The sequence below is a fragment of the Rattus norvegicus genome, chromosome 16 (genome assembly GCF_036323735.1).
Source record: "Rattus norvegicus strain BN/NHsdMcwi chromosome 16, GRCr8, whole genome shotgun sequence".
NCBI lineage: Eukaryota > Metazoa > Chordata > Mammalia > Rodentia > Muridae > Rattus > Rattus norvegicus.
Window position 1 is genome coordinate 30,455,605 of NC_086034.1, and position 22,103 is coordinate 30,477,707.

Here is a 22,103-nt window from a genome sequence, read left to right on the forward strand (position 1 = left end):
AAATATTTGAACAATACTGTTTTCAGGCCATTCCAATTAATCTTTCTTGGGGCTTTAATGAATCATATATCTAGTGAATTTTTAGTTTCAATTTAGAAATACATACATATAAAATTTCTGCAGAAGTAGAACAGTGTTTTTTATTAATGTATTTATTTATTCACATTACATTCCAGTATCAGCCCTCTTGTTGCAGTTCCCCCTCACAGAGCTACTCCCCCAATCCTCCTTTTCCTTCTCCTCTGGCATGTCAAGTCACTGCAACAGCAGGCACATCCTCTCCCACTGAGGCAAGGTAAGGTGGCACAGTTAAGGGACCAGAATTCACAAACAGGCAGAAGATTCAGGGACAGCCCTCACTCCACTTTTAAGGGGACGTGTATGAAGACCAAGCTGCACTCGTGTCGCACATGTGCAGAGGGCCCATGCTTGCTCCTTGGTTGGTTAGTCAGCCTCTGGAGCCCTTAAAAGGGCCATGTTAGTTGGCTCTATTAGTCTTCCTGTGGAGTCCCTATCTTCTTCAGGGCCCCCAATCCTGCCCCCAACACTTCTACAAGATTCCCTAGCTCCATCTAATGTTTGACTATGAGTCTTCGCATCTGGTTGCATTAACTGCTGGGTGAAGCCTCTCAGAGGACAGTTATGCTAGCTTCCTGCGTGCAATAAACAGTATAATTAATAGTATCAGGGATTGGTTCTGGCCCAAGGGATGGCTCTTAGTTTGCACCAGTCATTGGTTGGCCATTTTAAAATGGTATAAATAACAGCAAAACATGGCAAAGTTGCTAAGGTGCCATAGAATGAGGATAGCATTTAATGGAAAAATAAACGTAAATATCCTGGCTTAACAGAGTGTTTGTTTTAGTGTTTTAGAAAACTATGGTGTGTAAGACCAACTAAAATGACAAAAAGTCAAAATTCTCTTTTATTAGACTATAATGGTTTCCAACATTTATCTTTCCTGAAAATACGATAGTTTCCTTATGGGGATCTTTTTAGGGTAAATAGTAAAATGATGTTCACTCACTGTGATAATCAAAAGGAAACAATGTTTCATGTTTGCCCCAATGCTTCAGATGGATTTTCTCTAATATTTAACCTATCATTCATATTATATAATTATCATAGTAGTTTAAATTCCATGTAGAGTTAATTACAATGGTGACAAATTGGAAAGGGGATAGCCCAATATTTACATAAGAATAACACGAAGAACAATGAGATAGAATACAGGACTGGGAAATAAAAATCAAATCTAGACACAGTTCATATTTGGCAGAAAAGACAAAAACAGACAAGGGGGGGTGATAGTCAGAATTCACAAAGAATAGCAGAAATTAAATAAAACTGAAATAAAACTGCAGGTCAACAAATGAACAAATAAACTGAATGGATTTTTTAAAGGAATTGCAAATGACCCCTAACTGTTTTTGAGGAGATCAATATTCCCAGCCATTGGGGAAGTTCAAATTAAAACTATTGTAAGACGCTTTATTCTACCCAAAATGGCTACCATCAACAAATCAGAAAACAAGCGTTGGCAATGATGTGGAGAGAAAGGAACGCTTATGCACTGTTGGTGGGGTATGGATCAGGACAGCCATTATGGGAGTCAGTGTGGAGAGTTCTCAAAATTAAAAAAACAAGTTACAACTACCATATGACACAGCTGCTTCATTCCTGGGAATATAGTATTTATCGCTGCTTTATTCACTGTAGCAACAAATTGGGATTGACTGAGTTGTTCATCAAAATAAGAATGGTGTATGCATATTATGCATGCATATGAATAGAACTCAGCTGTAAAGGAAGATTTGCAAGGAAGTGGAGAGACTTAGAATGTGTCATACTGAGCTGTATCACAGAGTCTGAGAAGAAAGAAAGAGAGAGAGAGAGGGAGGGAGGGAAAGGGGAACTATAAGGGGATTCAGAAGGACTGAATGCAAGCAACGGACATGAACCTTGATGGACAATGTAAAGCTAATGGTCATTCTAATTCTAATTCTGCCATGGAATATTTGTTTGTTTTTCTATTTTGCTGGTGGATAAATAGTATAAAACAGCTTCAGTACTGAAAATATAGGATTTAACTGAGTCTCCACAGCTTCCATTCTGAATGTCTATACTAATCGTATACAAGTTTATTCAGGTCTAAAGACCTTGCATTTGCTTATTTTGGGACTAATTTTAAAGATTCATTTGTAAGATTATTTTCCAAGTTTATAAAATTAAAACAGTTATAGTAGTTGAAAATGTTATAATATTCTGCTTAGTAATTTCAAATCACCCAAGGCAGCTTTCCTTCAAGATGCCTGAGGTAATGAATTTATAAAGAGAAAAGGTTATCTTGGCCCATAATTACAGAAGAATGAGTCCAAGGTTGCATTATGTGGCTTGTGGCAGAGAACTTCCTGGTAGGAGTTCAAGATTCAAGGGAGTAGTCTTCACACCATGGTTAGGAAAAACACATGAGAGGCCGAAATAATTGGCATGTCCATCATGACCTAAAGGCCTTCCAAAGAATTGTTGCTTCTAGAATCTGCACAAGAGTTTGGTCTGTCTGGAGTCAAATCTGTGACAAACAGCCCTTGCAGAATACCTGATCTCTGGCTAGCATAACAGTTACACTGACACCTTGTGTTTATCTTTATGCTCTTACCGTAAGTCAACACCATGTGACTCTCACAAGCCTTCCGATGATGTGCTCCATGCATTAATTCCCGTGTTTACCATGAACGAATTTTATTAATAGTTGATTATTCCCCTGGAGAATTTTTTTGAATGATGTGTTGCTAGATAAAAGTTCCCTTCTTCTGCAATAGGCCTTCAATGAGTTCGAGGTTGAGCAGCATCAAGAATGTGCATATGATCACTTGGAAATTTTCGACGGACAAACGGAGAAGTCACCAATCCTTGGCCGGCTGTGTGGCAGCAAGATACCAGATCCCCTCATGGCTACCGGGAATGAAATGTTTATTCGATTCATTTCTGATGCCTCTGTTCAAAGGAAAGGGTTTCAAGCCACCCACTCCACAGGTCAGCAAATCATCTTCCTGTTTTACTTCTAAGAAAATACTGTTGAAAAACTAATCTTCAAATCAGCATATAAGCTAATGGGTTTCATGAATACATATATATATATATACATATATATATATATATATGTATATGTATACATGAACTTACTGCCATACTTCTTTCCTCTCTTTTTTATTACTCTTGGTATGTAGATGTGCCTTATTAATGAAATTACCCCAAGTTTTAACTGTAGCTGATGTCCTAGCTATGTTCCTTTTGCTGTGATGAAATGCCTTGACAAAAAGCAACCTTGGGGTCAAAGAAAACTGGCTCACAATTCCAGGTTGCAGTTCATCTTTATTGGGAGGTCAGAGCAGGGACCTGAAGCCGCTAGTTACATTCCTACTCAAGAACAGAGAGAAGTGCATGCCCTGTGTGCTGATTCATTCACAACTTGCTCCATATAACCCGGGAGGCACGGATCCCCTATCCTGAATGTAGGGCAAACACAGTGAGCTGCATTTCCCCACATTAATTAATGTAATTAAGGAATCCCCCACAGACATACCCAGGGTCAACCTGATCTAGACAAACCCCCAGTGAGACTGTCTTTCAGATGATTCTGCATTGTGTCAGGCTGCCAATTAAAAGTAAATATCACAGCTGGTAAATCTCACTGAAATGTGTTATATGGAATATTTGGGAACTATTCTGGCTACCTTGATGCTTTTGCAGAAGTTGAAGATTTGCGGAATATAAAGCAACTAATAATAATAATAATAATAATAATAATAATAATAATAATAATAGACACCCGAAGATCCTGGCCCGCAGCAGCTCTCTGCTCCCAGACCCGGTGAGAGAGAGACCCAACTGCCTGGTCAGGTGGGCACTCCTGAGGCTGCAGAGCGGAAGAGACCACCAACACTGCTCACCCCTGCCCACATCCCTGGCCCAAGAGGAAACTGTATAAGACCTCTGGGCTCCCGTGGGGGAGGGCCCAGGAGCGGCAGGACCCCTGCCTGAGACACCGCTGGAACCTGAAAGAAACAGACCGGATAAATAGTTCTCTGCACCCAAATCCCGTGTGAGGGAGAGCTAAACCTTCAGAGAGGCAGACAAGCCTGGGAAACCAGAAGAGACTGCTCCCTGCACACACATCTCGGACGCCAGAGGAAAAAGCCAAAGACCATCTGGAACCCTGGTGCACTGAAGCTCCCGGAAGCAGCAGCACAGGTCTTCCTGGTTGCTGCCGCTGCAGAGAGCCCCTGGGCAGCACCACACGAGCGAACTTGAGCCTCAGGACCACAGGTAAGACCAAATTTTCTGCTGCAAGAAAGCTGCCTGGTGAACTCAAGACACAGGCCCACAGGAACAGCTGAAGACCTGTAGAGAGGAAAAACTACACGCCCGAAAGCAGAACACTCTGTCCCCATAACTGACTGAAAGAGAGGAAAACAGGTCTACAGCACTCCTGACACACAGGCTTATAGGACAGTCTAGCCACTGTCAGAAATAGCAGAACAAAGTAACACTACAGATAATCTGATGGCGAGAGGCAAGCGCAGGAACACAAGCAACAGAAACCAAGACTACATGGCATCATCGGAGCCCAATTCTCCCACCAAAGCAAACACGGAATATCCAAACACACCAGAAAAGCAAGATCTAGTTTCAAAATCATATTTGATCATGATGCTGGAGGACTTCAAGAAAGACATGAAGAACTCCCTTAGAGAACAAGTAGAAGCCTACAGAGAGGAATTGCAAAAATGCCTGAAAGAATGGCAAAAATCCCTGAAAGAATTCCAGGAAAACATAAATAAACAAGTAGAAGCCCATAGAGAGGAGACACAAAAATCCCTGAAAGAATTCCAGGAAAACACAATCAAACAGTTGAAGGAATTAAAAATGGAAATAGAAGCAATCAAGAAAGAACACATGGAAACAACCCTGGATATAGAAAACCAAAAGAAGAGACAAGGAGCTGTAGATACAAGCTTCACCAACAGAATACAAGAGATGGAAGAGAGAATCTCAGGAGCAGAAGATTCCATAGAAATCATTGATTCAACTGTCAAAGATAATGTAAAGCGGAAAAAGCTACTGGTCCAAAACATACAGGAAATCCAGGACTCAATGAGAAGATCAAACCTAAGGATAATAGGTATAGAAGAGAGTGAAGACTCCCAGCTCAAAGGACCAGTAAATATCTTCAACAAAATCATAGAAGAAAACTTCCCTAACCTAAGAAAAGAGATACCCATAGACATACAAGAAGCCTACAGAACTCCAAATAGATTGGACCAGAAAAGAAACACCTCCTGTCACATAATTGTCAAGACACCAAACGCACAAAATAAAGAAAGAATATTAAAAGCAGTAAGGGAAAAAGGTCAAGTAACATATAAAGGGAGACCTATAAGAATCACACCAGACTTCTCGCCGGAAACTATGAAGGCCAGAAGATCCTGGACTGATGTCATACAGACCCTAAGAGAACACAAATGCCAGCCCAGGTTACTGTATCCAGCAAAACTCTCAATTAACATTGATGGAGAAACCAAGATATTCCATGACAAAACCAAATTTACACAATATCTTTCTACAAATCCAGCACTACAAAGGATAATAAATGGTAAAGCCCAACATAAGGAGGCAAGCGATACCCTAGAAGAATCAAGAAACTAATCGTCTTGGCAACAAAACAAAGAGAATGAAAGCACACAAACATATCCTCACATCCAAATATGAATATAAAGGGAAACAATAATCACTATTCCTTAATATCTCTCAATATCAATGGCCTCAACTCCCCAATAAAAAGACATAGATTAACAAACTGGATACGCAAGGAGGACCCTGCATTCTGCTGCCTACAGGAAACACACCTCAGAGACAAAGACAGACACTACCTCAGAGTGAAAGGCTGGAAAACAATTTTCCAAGCAAATGGTCAGAAGAAGCAAGCTGGAGTAGCCATTCTAATATCAAATAAAATCAATTTCCAACTAAAAGTCATCAAAAAAGATAAGGAAGGACACTTCATATTCATCAAAGGAAAAATCCACCAAGATGAACTCTCAATCCTAAATATCTATGCCCCAAATACAAGGGCACCTACATACGTAAAAGAAACCTTACTAAAGCTCAAAACACACATTGCACCTCACACAATAATAGTGGGAGATTTCAACACCCCACTCTCATCAATGGACAGATCATGGAAACAGAAATTAAACAGTGATGTCGACAGACTAAGAGAAGTCATGAGCCAAATGGACTTAACGGATATTTATAGAACATTCTATCCTAAAGCAAAAGGATATACCTTCTTCTTAGCTCCTCATGGTACTTTCTCCAAAATTGACCATATAATTGGTCAAAAAACGGGCCTCAACAGGTACAGAAAGATAGAAATAATCCCATGCGTGCTATCGGACCACCACGGCCTAAAACTGGTCTTCAATAACTATAAGGGAAGAATGCCCACATATACGTGGAAATTGAACAATGCTCTACTCAATGATAACCTGGTCAAGGAAGAAATAAAGAAAGAAATTAAAAACTTTTTAGAATTTTATGAAAATGAAGATACAACATACTCAAACTTATGGGACACAATGAAAGCTGTGCTAAGAGGAAAACTCATAGCACTGAGTGCCTGCAGAAAGAAACAGGAAAGAGCATATGTCAGCAGCTTGACAGCACACCTAAAAGCTCTAGAACAAAAAGAAGCAAATACACCCAGGAGGAGTAGAAGGCAGGAAATAATCAAACTCAGAGCTGAAATCAACCAAGTAGAAACAAAAAGGACCATAGAAAGAATCAACAGAACCAAAAGTTGGTTCTTTGAGAAAATCAACAAGATAGATAAACCCTTAGCCAGACTAACGAGAGGACACAGAGAGTGCGTCCAAATTAACAAAATCAGAAATGAAAAGGGAGACATAACTACAGATTCAGAGGAAATTCAAAAAATCATCAGATCTTACTATAAAAACCTATATTCAACAAAATCTGAAAATCTTCAGGAAATGGACAATTTCCTAGACAGATACCAGGTATCGAAGTTAAATCAGGAACAGATAAACCAGTTAAACAACCCCATAACTCCTAAGGAAATAGAAGCAGTCATTAAAGGTCTCCCAACCAAAAAGAGCCCAGGTCCAGACGGGTTTAGTGCAGAATTCTATCAAACCTTCATAGAAGACCTCATACCAATATTATCCAAACTATTCCACAAAATTGTAACAGATGGAGCACTACCGAATTCCTTCTACGAAGCCACAATTACTCTTATACCTAAACCACACAAAGACACAACAAAGAAAGAGAACTTCAGACCAATTTCCCTTATGAATATCGACGCAAAAATACTCAATAAAATTCTGGCAAACCGAATTCAAGAGCACATCAAAACAATCATCCACCATGATCAAGTAGGCTTCATTCCAGGCATGCAGGGATGGTTTAATATACGGAAAACCATCAACGTGATCCATTATATAAACAAACTGAAAGAACAGAACCACATGATCATTTCATTAGATGCTGAGAAAGCATTTGACAAAATTAAACACCCCTTCATGATAAAAGTCCTGGAAAGAATAGGAATTCAAGGCCCATACCTAAACATAGTAAAAGCCATATACAGCAAACCAGTTGCTAACATTAAACTAAATGGAGAGAAACTTGAAGCAATCCCACTAAAATCAGGGACTAGACAAGGCTGCCCACTCTCTCCCTACTTATTCAATATAGTTCTTGAAGTTCTAGCCAGAGCAATCAGACAACAAAAGGAGATCAAGGGGATATAGATCGGAAAAGAAGAGGTCAAAATATCACTATTTGCAGATGACATGATAGTATATTTAAGTGATCCCAAAAGTTCCACCAGAGAACTACTAAAGCTGATAAACAACTTCAGCAAAGTGGCTGGGTATAAAATTAACTCAAATAAATCAGTTGCCTTCCTCTATACAAAAGAGAAACAAGCCGAGAAAGAAATTAGGGAAACGACACCCTTCATAATAGACCCAAATAATATAAAGTACCTCGGTGTGACTTTATCCAAGCAAGTAAAAGATCTGTACAATAAGAACTTCAAGACACTGAGGAAAGAAATTGAAGAAGACCTCAGAAGATGGAAAGATCTCCCATGCTCATGGATTGGCAGGATTAATATAGTAAAAATGGCCATTTTACCAAAAGCAATCTACAGATTCAATGCAATCCCCATCAAAATACCAATCCAATTCTTCAAAGAGTTAGACAGAACAATATGCAAATTCATCTGGAATAACAAAAAACCCAGGATAGCTAAAGCTATCCTCAACAATAAAAGGACTTCAGGGGGGATCACTATCCCTGAACTCAAGCAGTATTACAGAGCAATAGTGATAAAAACTGCATGGTATTGGTACAGAGACAGACAGATAGACCAATGGAATAGAATTGAAGACCTAGAAATGAACCCACACACCTATGGTCACTTGATTTTTGACAAAGGAGCCAAAACCATCCAATGGAAAAAAGATAGCATTTTCAGCAAATGGTGCTGGTTCAACCGGAGGGCAACATGTAGAAGAATGCAGATCGATCCATGCTTATCACCCTGTACAAAGCTTAAGTCCAAGTGGATCAAGGACCTCCACATCAAACCAGACACACTCAAACTAATAGAAGAAAAACTAGGGAAGCATCTGGAACACATGGGCACTGGAAAAAATTTCCTGAACAAAACACCAATGGCTTATGCTCTAAGATCAAGAATCGACAAATGGGATCTCATAAAACTGCAAAGCTTCTGTAAGGCAAAGGACACTGTGGTTAGGACAAAACAGCAACCAGCAAATTGGGAAAAGATCTTTACCAATCCTACAACAGATAGAGGCCTTATATCCAAAATATAAAGAACTCAAGAAGTTAGACCGCAGGGAAACAAATAACCCTATTAAAAAATGGGGTTCAGAGCTAAACCAAGAATTCACAGCTGAGGAATGCCGAATGGCTGAGAAACACCTAAAGAAATGTTCAACATCTGTAGTCATAAGGGAAATGCAAATCAAAACAACCCTGAGATTTCACCTCACACCAGTTAGAATGGGTAAGATCAAAAACTCAGGTGACAGAAGATGCTGGCGAGGATGTGGTGAAAGAGGAACACTCCTCCATTGTTGGTGGGATTGCAGACTGGTAAAACCATTCTGGAAATCAGTCTGGAGGTTCCTCAGAAAATTGGACATTGAACTGCCTGAGGATCCAGCTATACCTCTCTTGGGCATATACCCAAAAGATGCCTCAACATATAAAAGAGACACGTGCTCCATTATGTTCATCGCAGCCTTATTTATAATAGCCAGAAAATGGAAAGAACCCAGATGCCCTTCAACAGAGGAATGGATACAGAAAATGTGGTACATCTACACAATGGAATATTACTCAGCTATCAAAAACAACGAGATTATGAAATTCATAGGCAAATGGTTGGAATTGGAAAATATCATCCTGAGTGAGCTAACCCAATCACAGAAAGACATACATGGTATGCACTCATTGATAAGTGGCTATTAGCCCAAATGCTTGAATTACCCTAGATCCCTAGAACAAACGAAACTCAAGACGGATGATCAAAATGTGAATGCTTCACTCCTTCTTTAAATGAGGAAAAAGAATACCCTTGGCAGGGAAGGGAGAGGCAAAGATTAAAACAGTGACTGAAGGAACACCCATTCAGAGCCTGCCCCACATGTGGCCCATACATATACAGCCACCCAATTAGACAAGATGGATGAAGCAAAGAAGTGCAGACCGACAGGAGCCGGATGTAGATCTCTCCTGAGAGACACAGCCAGAATACAGCAAATACAGAGGCGAATGCCAGCAGCAAACCACTGAACTGAGAATAGGTCCCCTATTGAAGGAATCAGAGAAAGAACTGGAAGAGTTTGAAGGGGCTCGAGACCCCATGTGTACAACAATGCCAAGCAACCAGAGCTTCCAGGGACTAAGCCACTACCTAAAGACTATACATGGACTGACCGTGGACTCTGTCCCCATAGGTAGCAATGAATATCCTAGTAAGAGCACCAGTGGAAGGGGAAGCCCTGGGTCCTGCTAAGACTGAACCCCCAGTGAACTAGTCTATGGGGGGAGGGCGGCAATGGGGGGAGGGTTGGGAGGGGAACACCCATAAGGAAGGGGAGGGGGGAGGGTTGGGAGGGGAACACCCATAAGGAAGGGGAGGGGGGAGGGGGATGTTTGCCCGGAAACCGGGAAAGGGAATAACACTCGAAATGTATATAAGAAATACTCAAGTTAATAAAAAAAAAATAATAATAATAATAAAATCAGTTTGGTTTCCTATCAGTGTAAACTGGGGAAGTAGAAATATTTCTAAGTATTCGTGTACTTAATCTTATAACTAATGTTATTAGTTTCACTGACATGTTGCCTTTTACAGATAGAAAGCTATACCTTGCTATTAAAAACTTGTATTTCCTCTACTAAACTGTTTACTTTTTTAAGCCAGTTTCTTCCTAATACATGTTTTGTAAAGGATTTGGGAATTTATTTCTTTGTTCAACAGATTGTCATTTCCCCTTAACTTCTATTTGGTATGACCTTTTCCCTAATCCTGATTTTTTGCTATTTAGGAAAAAATTTACTTAAGAAAAGTATAAATATGTAGAGGTCAAATCAGTAAAGATAAAATTATTTATATCATGGGGTGAATTTAAATATATGGTCCATAAAATACACTAAGGAATATTTCCTTTTCTTTTTAGATTTTAGGGGGGAAAAGGATAATCATAGCTATTTGTAAAAGTCATTGAGCTTATAGTGACACCTGGTGGCCATATTGAAGTACTATATAGGACGATGTCAGACTAATACATGCCCATATGTGAAATAATTTAATACAGTATTTGTCATGTTTTCTTGGTAATTGCTTTGTTGTTTTAATTTTTCCTTTAGCAATCTGTGTCTTAAGCATTTTATTGGACAATATTTTCTTTCTGTGTTTTTATTTTGCTGCATAATTGATTTACAATTAACGGTGGGAAAGTGGGAATTGTTATTCTATGCACTGTTAATTATTAGACTCTTAACAATCATAGTAATTGATTATTTCTTGTGACAGTCATAAATGTTGTAATTTTAGAAAAAATCAAACTATAGACATTTTCTGTTGATTTTCTAGACAATTGATGTTTTAGATACATGCCTGTTAATTTGCCAAGTATTCAAGCTGTGGAAAAATTGGTGTCCCATAATATCTTCTGAATTTTTTTGATGGTACAAAGTTGGTGGCTCTTAAACACACACACACACACACACACACACACACATGCACACAGACACACACACACACAGAGAAGCTTGCATATATACATATATACGCACACATGCACACACATATACACACATGAACACACACATACACATGCACATACATACACATGCACGCACACATGTGCCCACATACACACACAGATGGCCTTGATGTTTTTGACAGCTGTAAAAAACAATGACACCTTTCCAGAAGTTTGTAACATCTACCTTTGTTATTATGAACACAGTTTACATAAATTCTCTCAAACTATCTGAGATCAGCCGTATTATTTCCATTGTGTAGGCAAAGAAACTGAATTTGTAGATGGATAATTAAATTTAAAATGTTTGCAACATCTAATCATGGTTTTACTCCAATTTTGGCCGCCTCTTAGCCTAATATATCCATCTATAAGTATTTTATTAATTTAAAACTATAGAATTAAGACAGAAATGAGTACAAATTCAAGTACTCCTTGAAGCAATAGGTAAAGACTGAATTTGATGTTTAGATCATATAAATGTCATGGCAGGTGTGTTTAGTTTATATCTATTCAAATATCACAGTGACTAGTCAAATTTGACTCAGTCAAATGTTAAAGCAAACATCGGAGTTGGGTATTATTCATTTGGTTCTGACACTTTAAATATGAGGAATCTAAAACTGGAACTTAAATTTCAACCAAAGTTCCACAAATATCAGTGACAATTGCCATTAGAATCTCAGCTTCCCCGCTGTGCTCATTTATTCTGATCAATATGTCTGCTATGGTTTGCATGTTTGCCTTTCCTGTTGTTCACGAACTTTGGCTTTCAGATGACTGGTTGTCAAACTTTCTATACATTAGTTTGCATTGCACCAGCTGGGTACATCTCTTTAAACAACATTCTTTCTATTAAGTTCAGTTGTTCTACAACTTCCCATCCAAATTGTGTTTTGCCATTTGCTCAGACAATGTGACGGGTTAGTATTCTTTACGGAAAAAGAACCCAGGGATTTATGGGGAAAGAACAATGGAAAATCCCATAAGTTAACAGCTCACAGTGTAAGTTAAAAGTCCAAGCTGTGATCGCATCCGCTAGCTTTATCACATGTGTAAAGCACTTTATATTGCTTACCTCCTTCTAGAACAAATGCAATAGATTTGTGGCCTCAACTATATATTTTAATTTAACTAAGTAAATTTATTTTTCTATACACAATGTTAACTTTGGCTCCAAAAGAATTTAAAACAGCCCATTACAATGTTATTGTTAGGTGGCTTATTTGTTTATTTGTTTGTTTTTATGAAAGGATGCTAGCTGTACAATGTATGCGGGAATTGTTGGGCAGAGAACTTTGTTTCCCTCTGATGGTTGGTTCACATTCTAGTTCCTTTTAATTTAATCCAGTAGGCAAAAGGAACAAAATGTGCAAGAATGTGCATTCTATCAGATATTCTGTCTTCGAAGAAGAAGATGAAGAAGAAGAAACAGAAGAGAAGAAGAAAGGTGGAGAGAGAGAGAGAGAGGGAGAGAGAGAGAGAAGAGAGGGAGAGAGAGAAAGAGAGAGAGAGAGAGAGAGAGAGAGGGAGAGGGAGAGAGAGAGGGAGAAAGAGTGATGTATTTAAAATGGGGCTTTCACTTTCTGCATGATTTTTCTCGAATATCAAACATTTTTTGGTTTGTGAGTGACATTTAAGATTCCAATAATATGTTATGCTCTTTTCAGAGAAAGTTGTTTACATAGAGGTCAACTGAATTAAAATGGACCAATAAAAGCACTTATAGGTTGACTTACCCGATGCCTTCGGGAATTTTATACTTACAAGGAAATAAACAAATTTGATTTTGCAAATTAAAATGGCATTTATACATAGTTTCTCTTCCCAAGTCCATTTCTCGCGAGTGTGAATTAGGCTTCGGGATCTGACAGAGCAGTATTTAACGATTGACTTAAAAGTATTATTGCTAACATGTTCAAGACCGGTTTTATATATTTTGACTTGATAACTTAATACAGATATATATATCAACATTTTGACTATGTAAACTATCTTTTCTGAGAAAGTGTCTAATACTGTGTTGGGTTGAGTCTGCAGGACCAGGAGAAGTGAAAAGCAGTGAGTTGTCTCATGATGTTAGTGTGTTACTCTATGATGGGTTTCTTCTTTCTTATGATGAGTTGTCTCATGATGTTAGTGTGTTACTCTAAGATGGGTTTCTTCCAGGGCACCCATGTTTCACACCGCTGCATACATAACATCCCAATGATTTTCTTAAACTATCACCTGGTGGACTAAATTTCCTCTTTGGGATTTAGTGATAAGAAAATTATTTTCACATCTAATAGTATGAAGAGAAATAGATGGTCATCAAGGAATGAATAAACCTGGTAACATGAAAGAATCGTTTTTCATAGTATTTTACACTGTTCGCAAACCTAAAGCTGTATGACTTTTTAAAAAGAATTTTATGATTATTTTATTTATTTACATTTCAAACGTTATCCTCCTTCCCCGTTTCCCCTTCACAAGCCCTCTATTTCCTCCTTCCTCCTCCTGCCTCTATGAGGGTGCTCCCCCAACTGTCCACCTACTCCTGCTTCAACGCCCTAGCATTCCCCTATTCTGGGTCATCAAGCCTCCACAGAAGCAAGGGGCTCCCCTCCCAGTGATGCCAGATAAAGCTACATATCCAGCTGGAGTTGTGAGTTCCCCCCAACCCTGTGTACTCTTTGGTTGGTGGTTTAGTTCCTGGGAGCTTGGGGGGGTGGTGGGTTCTGGTTGGTTGATATTGTTGTTCTTCAGATGGGGCTGCAAACCCCTTCAGCTCCTACAGGCCTTGCCCTAACTTCTCGACTGGGGTCAGTATGCTCAGTCCAATGGTTGGTTATACACATTGTGTCTGCACTGGTCCATCTCTGGCAGAGCCTCTCAGGGGACAGCTATACTGGGCTCCTATCAGTAAGCAATTCTTGGCATCAGCAATAGTATCTGGTTTTGGTGTTGGCAGATGGGATGGATCCCTAGGTGGGGCAGTCTCTGGATGGCCTTTCCTTCAGTTTCTACTCCACTCTTTGTCCCTGCATTTCTTTTGGACAGGAGGAATTCTGGATTAATATTTTTGACGTGGCTAGGTGGTCCTATCTCTCAACTGCAGGCCATGCCGATCCACTGGATATGATCTCTAAAGGTTCTATCTCCCCTTTGTTGGATGTTTTGGCTAATATCCTCCCTGTTGGTCCTAGGAACCTCTTGGGTACCTGGCATCTGGGACTTTCTGGTGGCTACCCTCAGTTCTCCCTTCCCACTGCTACACACTTACTTCAGTTTTTTTTTTTTTACTTTTACTGGAAACATAAGTTGACAATTTGTTATGCTTAAATTCATAAGTCTTTAAGTGTCTTTCTACATTTTGTTCTATTTCCCTCCTACCTTACCTCTCCTTCTAAGATGGGAATGACAGAGGACTTCTTCTGAAACAGGTGTTCCAAAGCAGCACACCCCATGTCTCATGCCACCTCCTCAACCCATTCTTCCTGACCCATGTAGCCATTGTAGTTAGTGTTGATAGACTTTAAAACTTGGAAACAATATCAAACCATCAGTTATGTCAAACCTTGAGAATTAGCAGTTATTAAAATCAGGAACTGCAATTTACTAGTTCATATAATTCTACCTTGCAATCAGATGTATTTCTAAGATTCTTTTCTTTTTAATTCCATGTGTAGAACTGTTTTGCCTGCATGTGTGCACATGTGCATGTGCGTGTGTGTGTATGTGTGTGTGTGTGTGTGTGTGTTTGTGTGTGTGTGTGTGTGTGTGTGTGTGTGTCAGGGGAGTGGGTGTATCATGTCCATGCCTGGTGTTTGTGCAAGGCAGAAGGGGGCACTAGAACTGGAGTTACAGAAGGTTACAGAAGGTTGGGAACCATCTTATGGGCAGTGAAATTTATTCCACGTCTTCTAGAAGAGCAGCCAGTGCTCTTAACTACGGAGTCCCAAATCAGATATGTTGTTCACATGATGTTTACTGATATGAAAGATATAACATTTCCTTTCTGATGGAAAGTTCTTCTAAAACTATTCTTTTCTGTAGCTTTCAATAACACACCTGAATATTTTCATGTACTCTCATAGCCTGAATACACTAAGATAGCTTTTAGCTATCACCACCATTAAATTTTACATATGGCTTAATCATCCATTTTCCATGTAGACCGTCTAACATGAGCACTGTGTACGATCTCCATTTTGAAAAGAAACTGTAGGATTTGGGATGTAGCTCAGTGGTCGGGCCTTACATGCAATGCCCTTTGTTCAATCCTAGATGTAGACCTATGTAATCTGAAGGTCGGGGGCATGCAGAAGAGACTATTTACTGGCAGTTGTATAAGAGCTGCTCTGGGGCAGCAGAATGTTTTGCTTCCAATGTACGATCATAGATAAATACAACCCCAATATGCTGCAAATTTCCAGCCTTTAGGGATAGTTTCACGAATGTGTTATCCAATGGGTAAATGTCTGTAATAGTATCATTTCTGTCAGAACACTGAGCAGAAAGCCATAGCTAACTGTCTGAGGAATACATTCTTGGGGAATAGAAATATGAAGCCCTCTGAATGAATTGCTACCCTGTAACGAAGCCCGAGGATTGGTTGACACTATACATTTAGATATAGGATCCATACATCAGATTCAGAAATAATTAATATAAAATCATTACCAACCAGGTTGCTGGGGAGATGGCTCAGTCAATAAATTGCTTACCCCCCAAGCATGAAGGCCTGAGTTGATATCCCTAGTATGAAGTTTAAATACCTGGTATTGTGCTGCACGGTTCTCTAATTAAGTGCTGGGGAGACAGTGAGCCTGTCAGGTTTGCTGACCACATAGGTATTCTGGCTTAATCAGTCAAACTGATGAAATACAGGCTCAATGGACAACGCTGTCTTTAAAAAAAATAAGTCATAGAATGGTTGAGAAAATCACCTAGTTTGTACCTCTGACTTCCACAGTGTGGGTGGGCACACATGCATCTTCTCACTTATACAAACAAGGTGAGTGAAATAACCACCACCCCAAGCAGAGTGCAGTTTCACCAACACAAGTCTGAAAAGCCCTCAGTAGGTGTCTGCTGTCCAGTCATCAACACTGTGGGTTATCTTATGACCAATGGTGACATTGCTATGAGTGTTTTCTCATACACAGTAGTTTAATACCCTACATGTTAGAGCACTGTATTTTCTGGGGGAATCTCCTGGTCTCAGCTTTGAAATTTCTAGTTCTGAGGACTGTCACAGATGCTTGTTAAGTTACTTTAGGCTCCTGATGCTTCTACTTGATCTCTGTCATAGTGAATTGAAGCCTCTGACCATAGTGAACTATTAAAAAGTTTGGGGACCATCCCTTTCTCTGAATTAGAAGAACTAAGACATTCTATCTTCACAGCTTTAGTTCTCTGATATATTTTGTATGGGTGATGATGGCAGTGCACAGAAGTGATATGTATTTCTCTAAAAACACTGAAAAATTGTATTATATCAAATACACCAATTTTACCTGGACTGAATCTGTGATGAATTGTGTGTTCTTTTGCTGATTGTGTGAGATGATATTACTACTCAAATAATATTGTTGTATATGTATAATAATGTTGTACAAGTATTATATAAAGTTCTATACAGCAAATATATATATATATGAATTCTAAATTTTCATTATGAAGAGAATGATTTTTGAAACTAAAAACATTATCAGATGTATCTTCCATAGTTCTATTGAGCAAATTATGTGACAGATACTCTTCTGGGTGACTTTTGTGTATTACATTTGAAAACTCACAAAGATTGGTGTCATTAGCACATGTACTTTGTCTTTGGGAAAATAAGGATCAGAGACATGATCTTGAGTGCTCGTAGTCTCATAGTTAGATGTTTAAGCTAGTTTCCTAAGACAGACAGGCTGTATGTGGTATTCCTGCATATACACATGACACTGTCTGAATCTCTATCTCAAACACACACTTAATCCTGGATGTGGAAACAGTGTTAGAGGTTGGGCAGACTCCACTGAAATAGAGCTGGATGGTGCAAGCTCACCAACCTTATTCCTTTCTTCCCTTGAACAGAATGTGGAGGTCGATTGAAAGCAGAGCGGAAGCCCAAAGATCTGTACTCTCATGCTCAGTTTGGTGATAATAATTACCCAGGACAACTGGATTGTGAATGGTTGCTGGTGTCAGAACAAGGCTCTCGGCTTGAATTGTCCTTCCAGACTTTCGAAGTAGAAGAAGAAGCCGACTGTGGCTATGACTATGTTGAAGTCTTTGATGGTCTCAATTCCAAAGCTGTGGGTCTTGGTAGATTCTGTGGCTCAGGGGTAAGTAGGCTACCAACAGGGTCCCATAATCAACTAATGAGAAGCCTATCAGCCAGTGGTTACTCTATATAATATTACAAACTGGAAGGATTTTTGAAATAAAGTCATACTGTATTCTTAATGATGGCTCAATAAAATTAACATGGCTTTCCTATCATCCTATCTGTCCACTTCTGAAGAGTTTGCATTATAATTTGTGTGAGTATATGGACTTAGTTGTTCCGGTCTTATGTCACTTTCCGTATTCTAACTTTTCACTGCGCAGTGACTGTCTAAATGATCAGTAATCCAAAACCAATATATACAAGAACACAACCTTGACAACATTGTTCCCTCTGAAATTAAAGCATAAGAGAAAAAATCCATATCTCTCCAGTTTACATTCAATTTTTTGATGGTTCAGAGGTTAAGAACACTATATACACTTCCAGAGGTTCTGAGTTCAATTACCAGCGACCACATGGTGGTTTACAATCATCTGCAATGGGATCTGATGACCTCTTCTGGTATGCATGTAGAACATTCATATATAATGAGGAGAGAGAGGGGGAGAGAGAAAGGGATGGAGGGAGGGAAGGAGGGAGGAGGGAGTGAGGGGGGAGAGAGAGAGAGAGAGAGAGAGAGAGAGAGAGAGAGAGAGAGAGAGATGATAGATAGATCCTTTTGGTCAGAGTGGCAGGGCCAGCCACTAGTTTAGTTCCAGCAATGCAGAATGCTCCTCCACTGACCTGCATGCAGAGGTACAGTACAGAGATAGGTAGGGGAGAGGCCACATGGGAAACACTCTGGTTTTCTCTAGTTCCCCCAGCACTCACTGCATTCAAATTTAGACTATTCTCCTGTGTATTTTGCTTGACCCCCTGACTCTCTGAGTCTCAACTCTTATCTATAAATTAAATAATAATAATAATATAATAATAATAATAATAATAATAATATCAAACTTCTACCAAAATAACACTTGTAACAAAAGAGCTTCTTGGACTGTTCTAGGCTATTAAACGAGGAAGAAAATGAAGACTTAGATTCCACAAGTGGCTTAGTTCACAATAACCTCTGCATATCTCTTTACTGTTTTGTAATCTCCTTTATTTACATAAAAATGAACAGAAGATGGATTACAGTTTTAAAAAACCCAAATCTTACTGAAATTTCTGGAATTTAGGGGTACATTAAAATGTCTTTAAAATATGAGCTCTTCGGCATGCCAGCTTCCTCTCTAAATCTCATGCTTTCTCAGCTTTGTGAGAGCAGACCAATAGTGCTTGCTAGGTTGCTGGGTGGGTTGAATGATGAGAGCGTGCACACGACATGAAACAATGGCCCATTCTTCTCTCATTTCTGCTTTATTTGCCTTTTCTTTCAGCCACCAGAAGAAATCTATTCCATTGGAGATGTGGCTTTAATTCATTTTCACACAGATGACACTATCAACAAGAAAGGATTTTATATAAGATATAAAAGTATAAGATACCCAGAAACCATGCATGCCGAGAACTAACGCCAACCCTCCCTCAGAACAGAAAGGAATGTGCATATGGAAAGAAGACATTTTTAAAATCGACAATATTAGTACAATTGTTTTATATAATGAATCTGAACAAGAGAAACCTGCAAGATTAAAGATATCTCCAAAGTCAAAGAGAATTTTCCAGAAAACCTGATTGGCATTGCAAGGATGTTTGAAAGTCATGCTTGTTCAAGGAAGATTAACAGCTTGAAATAGATGCCTCACACTTTGGACAATTCACTTCATGGGCTGTGAATCTCTGGAGTGATTTCTTGACTACTTTTTCAAGATCTGGGGATAAAAAATGATCGGACAGATCATAGTTTGGAAACCCACTTCTTGGGTCTCAGCATGTTTGCTTAGACTTTGTAGGTCAGACAGTGTAAACCAAATTCTTGAAGGGTAATGTGGAATAGTGGTCTTTGGAAGGTGATTCGTCATTTAAAAGTAGATGTGTGTTTGTGTATGTTCATTTGTGTGTATGTGTGTGTGTGTGTGTGTGTGTGTGTGTGTGTGTGTGTGTGTTTGGAAACTGGAATATTTCATCTTCATTATTTTCAAGTGCAGGCCAGCTTAACCTGTTCACACAAATGATTTCGTGACCACTTCATTGTATCTATATCTTGAGAAGTTTGAACTATGTATAGTGTCTACAATGCAGTTAATCCCTAGATATCATATTTAATTACTGGATAATACCCAGTTCATTAGTAAACTCATTTTTCTCTGGGGAAGTGCTGAATAGTCACACCAAATCCGAGAAACTCACTATGTCTTATAAACTTTAAGATAAAATTTCAACGAGGTGTGTGCAGCCATCTTCCAAATGACTGCCTGGATGTTTCTTATTCCAGTTACTACTGCTGCTGCTATGGTCTTTCTTTTATTGTTAATGTGTTGATATGTTATTATTTTGGATATTGTTATTGATGTTGTTACTATATTTAAAAATGATGAGATGGAGTGAAAGTAGAGTTTGGGAGAAATTAAATCTATCTCTTTTATTTTTTGTTCTCTTCTTGAAATTCAGTTTCAAAAATACAATATTGGGTGGAAAATGATTTGTTTCTGACATATTTCCTATGGTGCTATTCCATAAACATTAAAACAGCAGCAACAATAAGTCTCTGACCTTTGAGCCAAATGCCTGTGTACTATGAATGCCTCCCTCTGTGTAGCTGGCAAAGGAGACTCAAGACTTCTTAGATATTTCAAGAGTGTATCATGACAAGGACAAAGATTGTCTTGTGGAACAACTACTTCCAATGCCTTAGAATTCCTGCACACAATCAAACCAATCTGCTTAAAGACAAGCCTCTTGAGATGTTGTCCACCATAGTGTATGTTAATCAGGAACTCCAAGAAGAAAATCCATTTCCATAACAGAGACATTGAACATACAGATACATACACATGTGTACACCCCATTCTGCTTTTGTTGTAGAGATATAATTTTAGGACAAACTTTTGCTCTATAGCGCTGTGCGTTTTTTAATATTAATGTATGTATATACGAGACTCTGAGTGAGAGTGTCTGCTAGGAGGTAAAGAGCTATAGATGGTTGATAACTTTAATTCTGCGTGCCAAGTTGTCCTAGAACTGTGTTTGAAATAGCACCATGATAAGGTTTCATGGCCATATAATGGATAATTCTAATTACCGTCAATCATAGCAAAGAAAGGCTCTTTCTCTTAGACAATCTATTTTGAACTTTTTATGTTGATGTGAGTTACTGTGCAAAGGAGCTTTTTCTGCTTAATTGTCCACGAACACTGACTGTCTGAAAAATGAGGTATATTTCTTTATTTTTACAAAATTAAACTCTACATCTAGATATAACAATTTTACTTTTCTCATTTTTTTTTTCTTGAACAATCTTTCTCTATTTATGTTGCGTGAAATGTAAACACAGTTCTTGAGCCAGTGTTTGGATCTCATGGAACGTGGCCTTCAAACTATGTAACTGCTGCCTGTAATGTAGATGTGGAAATGACATATTCCAGTAACTTCTTTCGTTATCACTCATCTCATGCTAACCAAGACACACTCACATTGAGGGAAAGAAAAAAAAAGGCATCCACCCTGAAAGTGTTTTGCGCTGTTCCAGGCTTTGTGTAGGCAGGAGCCGGCTTCCAAACTCCATGCATGCTTCTCCTCAGTGATGCTGAATTAAACCATGCAATGAAATGCGACCTAGAGATATCACGATACTTCCCAGGGTAACAGGAAGTTAGGTGTAGAAACTCTGTGTACTGCCAGAATCTGTGCTAATTTGGCAACGTGCAGTAGATCACATCACAATACACCTGAGCAGTAGAATTTTTAAATGATGAAAACTTTCTCCACAAAGCAAATTCCAGGTAGGACTCACAGACAGTTATCAGTTTATGAGTAACATTTTTATTCAGCAACTGCATGAAAATCAGGTCAACTACATGTAGATACTGCACCAAAGGCAGTACTAAAACTAACAACAACTCTATAGTTTGGTGCACTGAGCTTTTTATTAAAATGAATATATTAAATCATTTTAAGTGTCATGGTGGGAAAATGTAGCTATTTTAAGAAATAGCCCAGATACTCCAATTGATCTCCTACTAGGCCAGAGAAACTAAACTGAAATACCTAGGAAATTACAGAGAGGGGTAAAAATGTGTTGTCCTAACTTTGGATTGTTGATGAAGATAATTCATTTTTATTGTACTTTGTTTCAGAAATTAGACAGTACCACGTATTATTTTTAAAATTAATCAGCAGTTGCCTTAAATGTGTTGTGAAGTGAAAATAGAAGCACCGTCCTTGTTGTTTTTCTCATATATACTATTGTCCTAGGTGTTTTATTAAGTTAATTGTATGCAGTATTTTAGACTTCTACC

General features: G+C 38.7%; 1 protein-coding gene across 4 annotated transcripts in view; it reads left to right on the top strand.

The window, feature by feature from the left end:
* Tll1 (tolloid-like 1) overlaps positions 1–21,069 on the top strand; it is a 201,182-nt gene extending 180,113 nt beyond the window's left edge. For 3 of the 4 annotated variants that reach the window (XM_063275708.1, XM_039094815.2, XM_039094816.2), the window contains 3 exons: positions 2,823–3,036; positions 17,466–17,716; positions 19,083–21,069. In XM_063275708.1, coding sequence (XP_063131778.1) covers positions 2,823–3,036; positions 17,466–17,716; positions 19,083–19,217 — 600 coding nt within the window. In that variant the 3' untranslated portion in view covers positions 19,218–21,069. 4 annotated transcript variants of the gene reach the window in all.
* Positions 21,070–22,103: the final 1,034 nt, after the last annotated feature.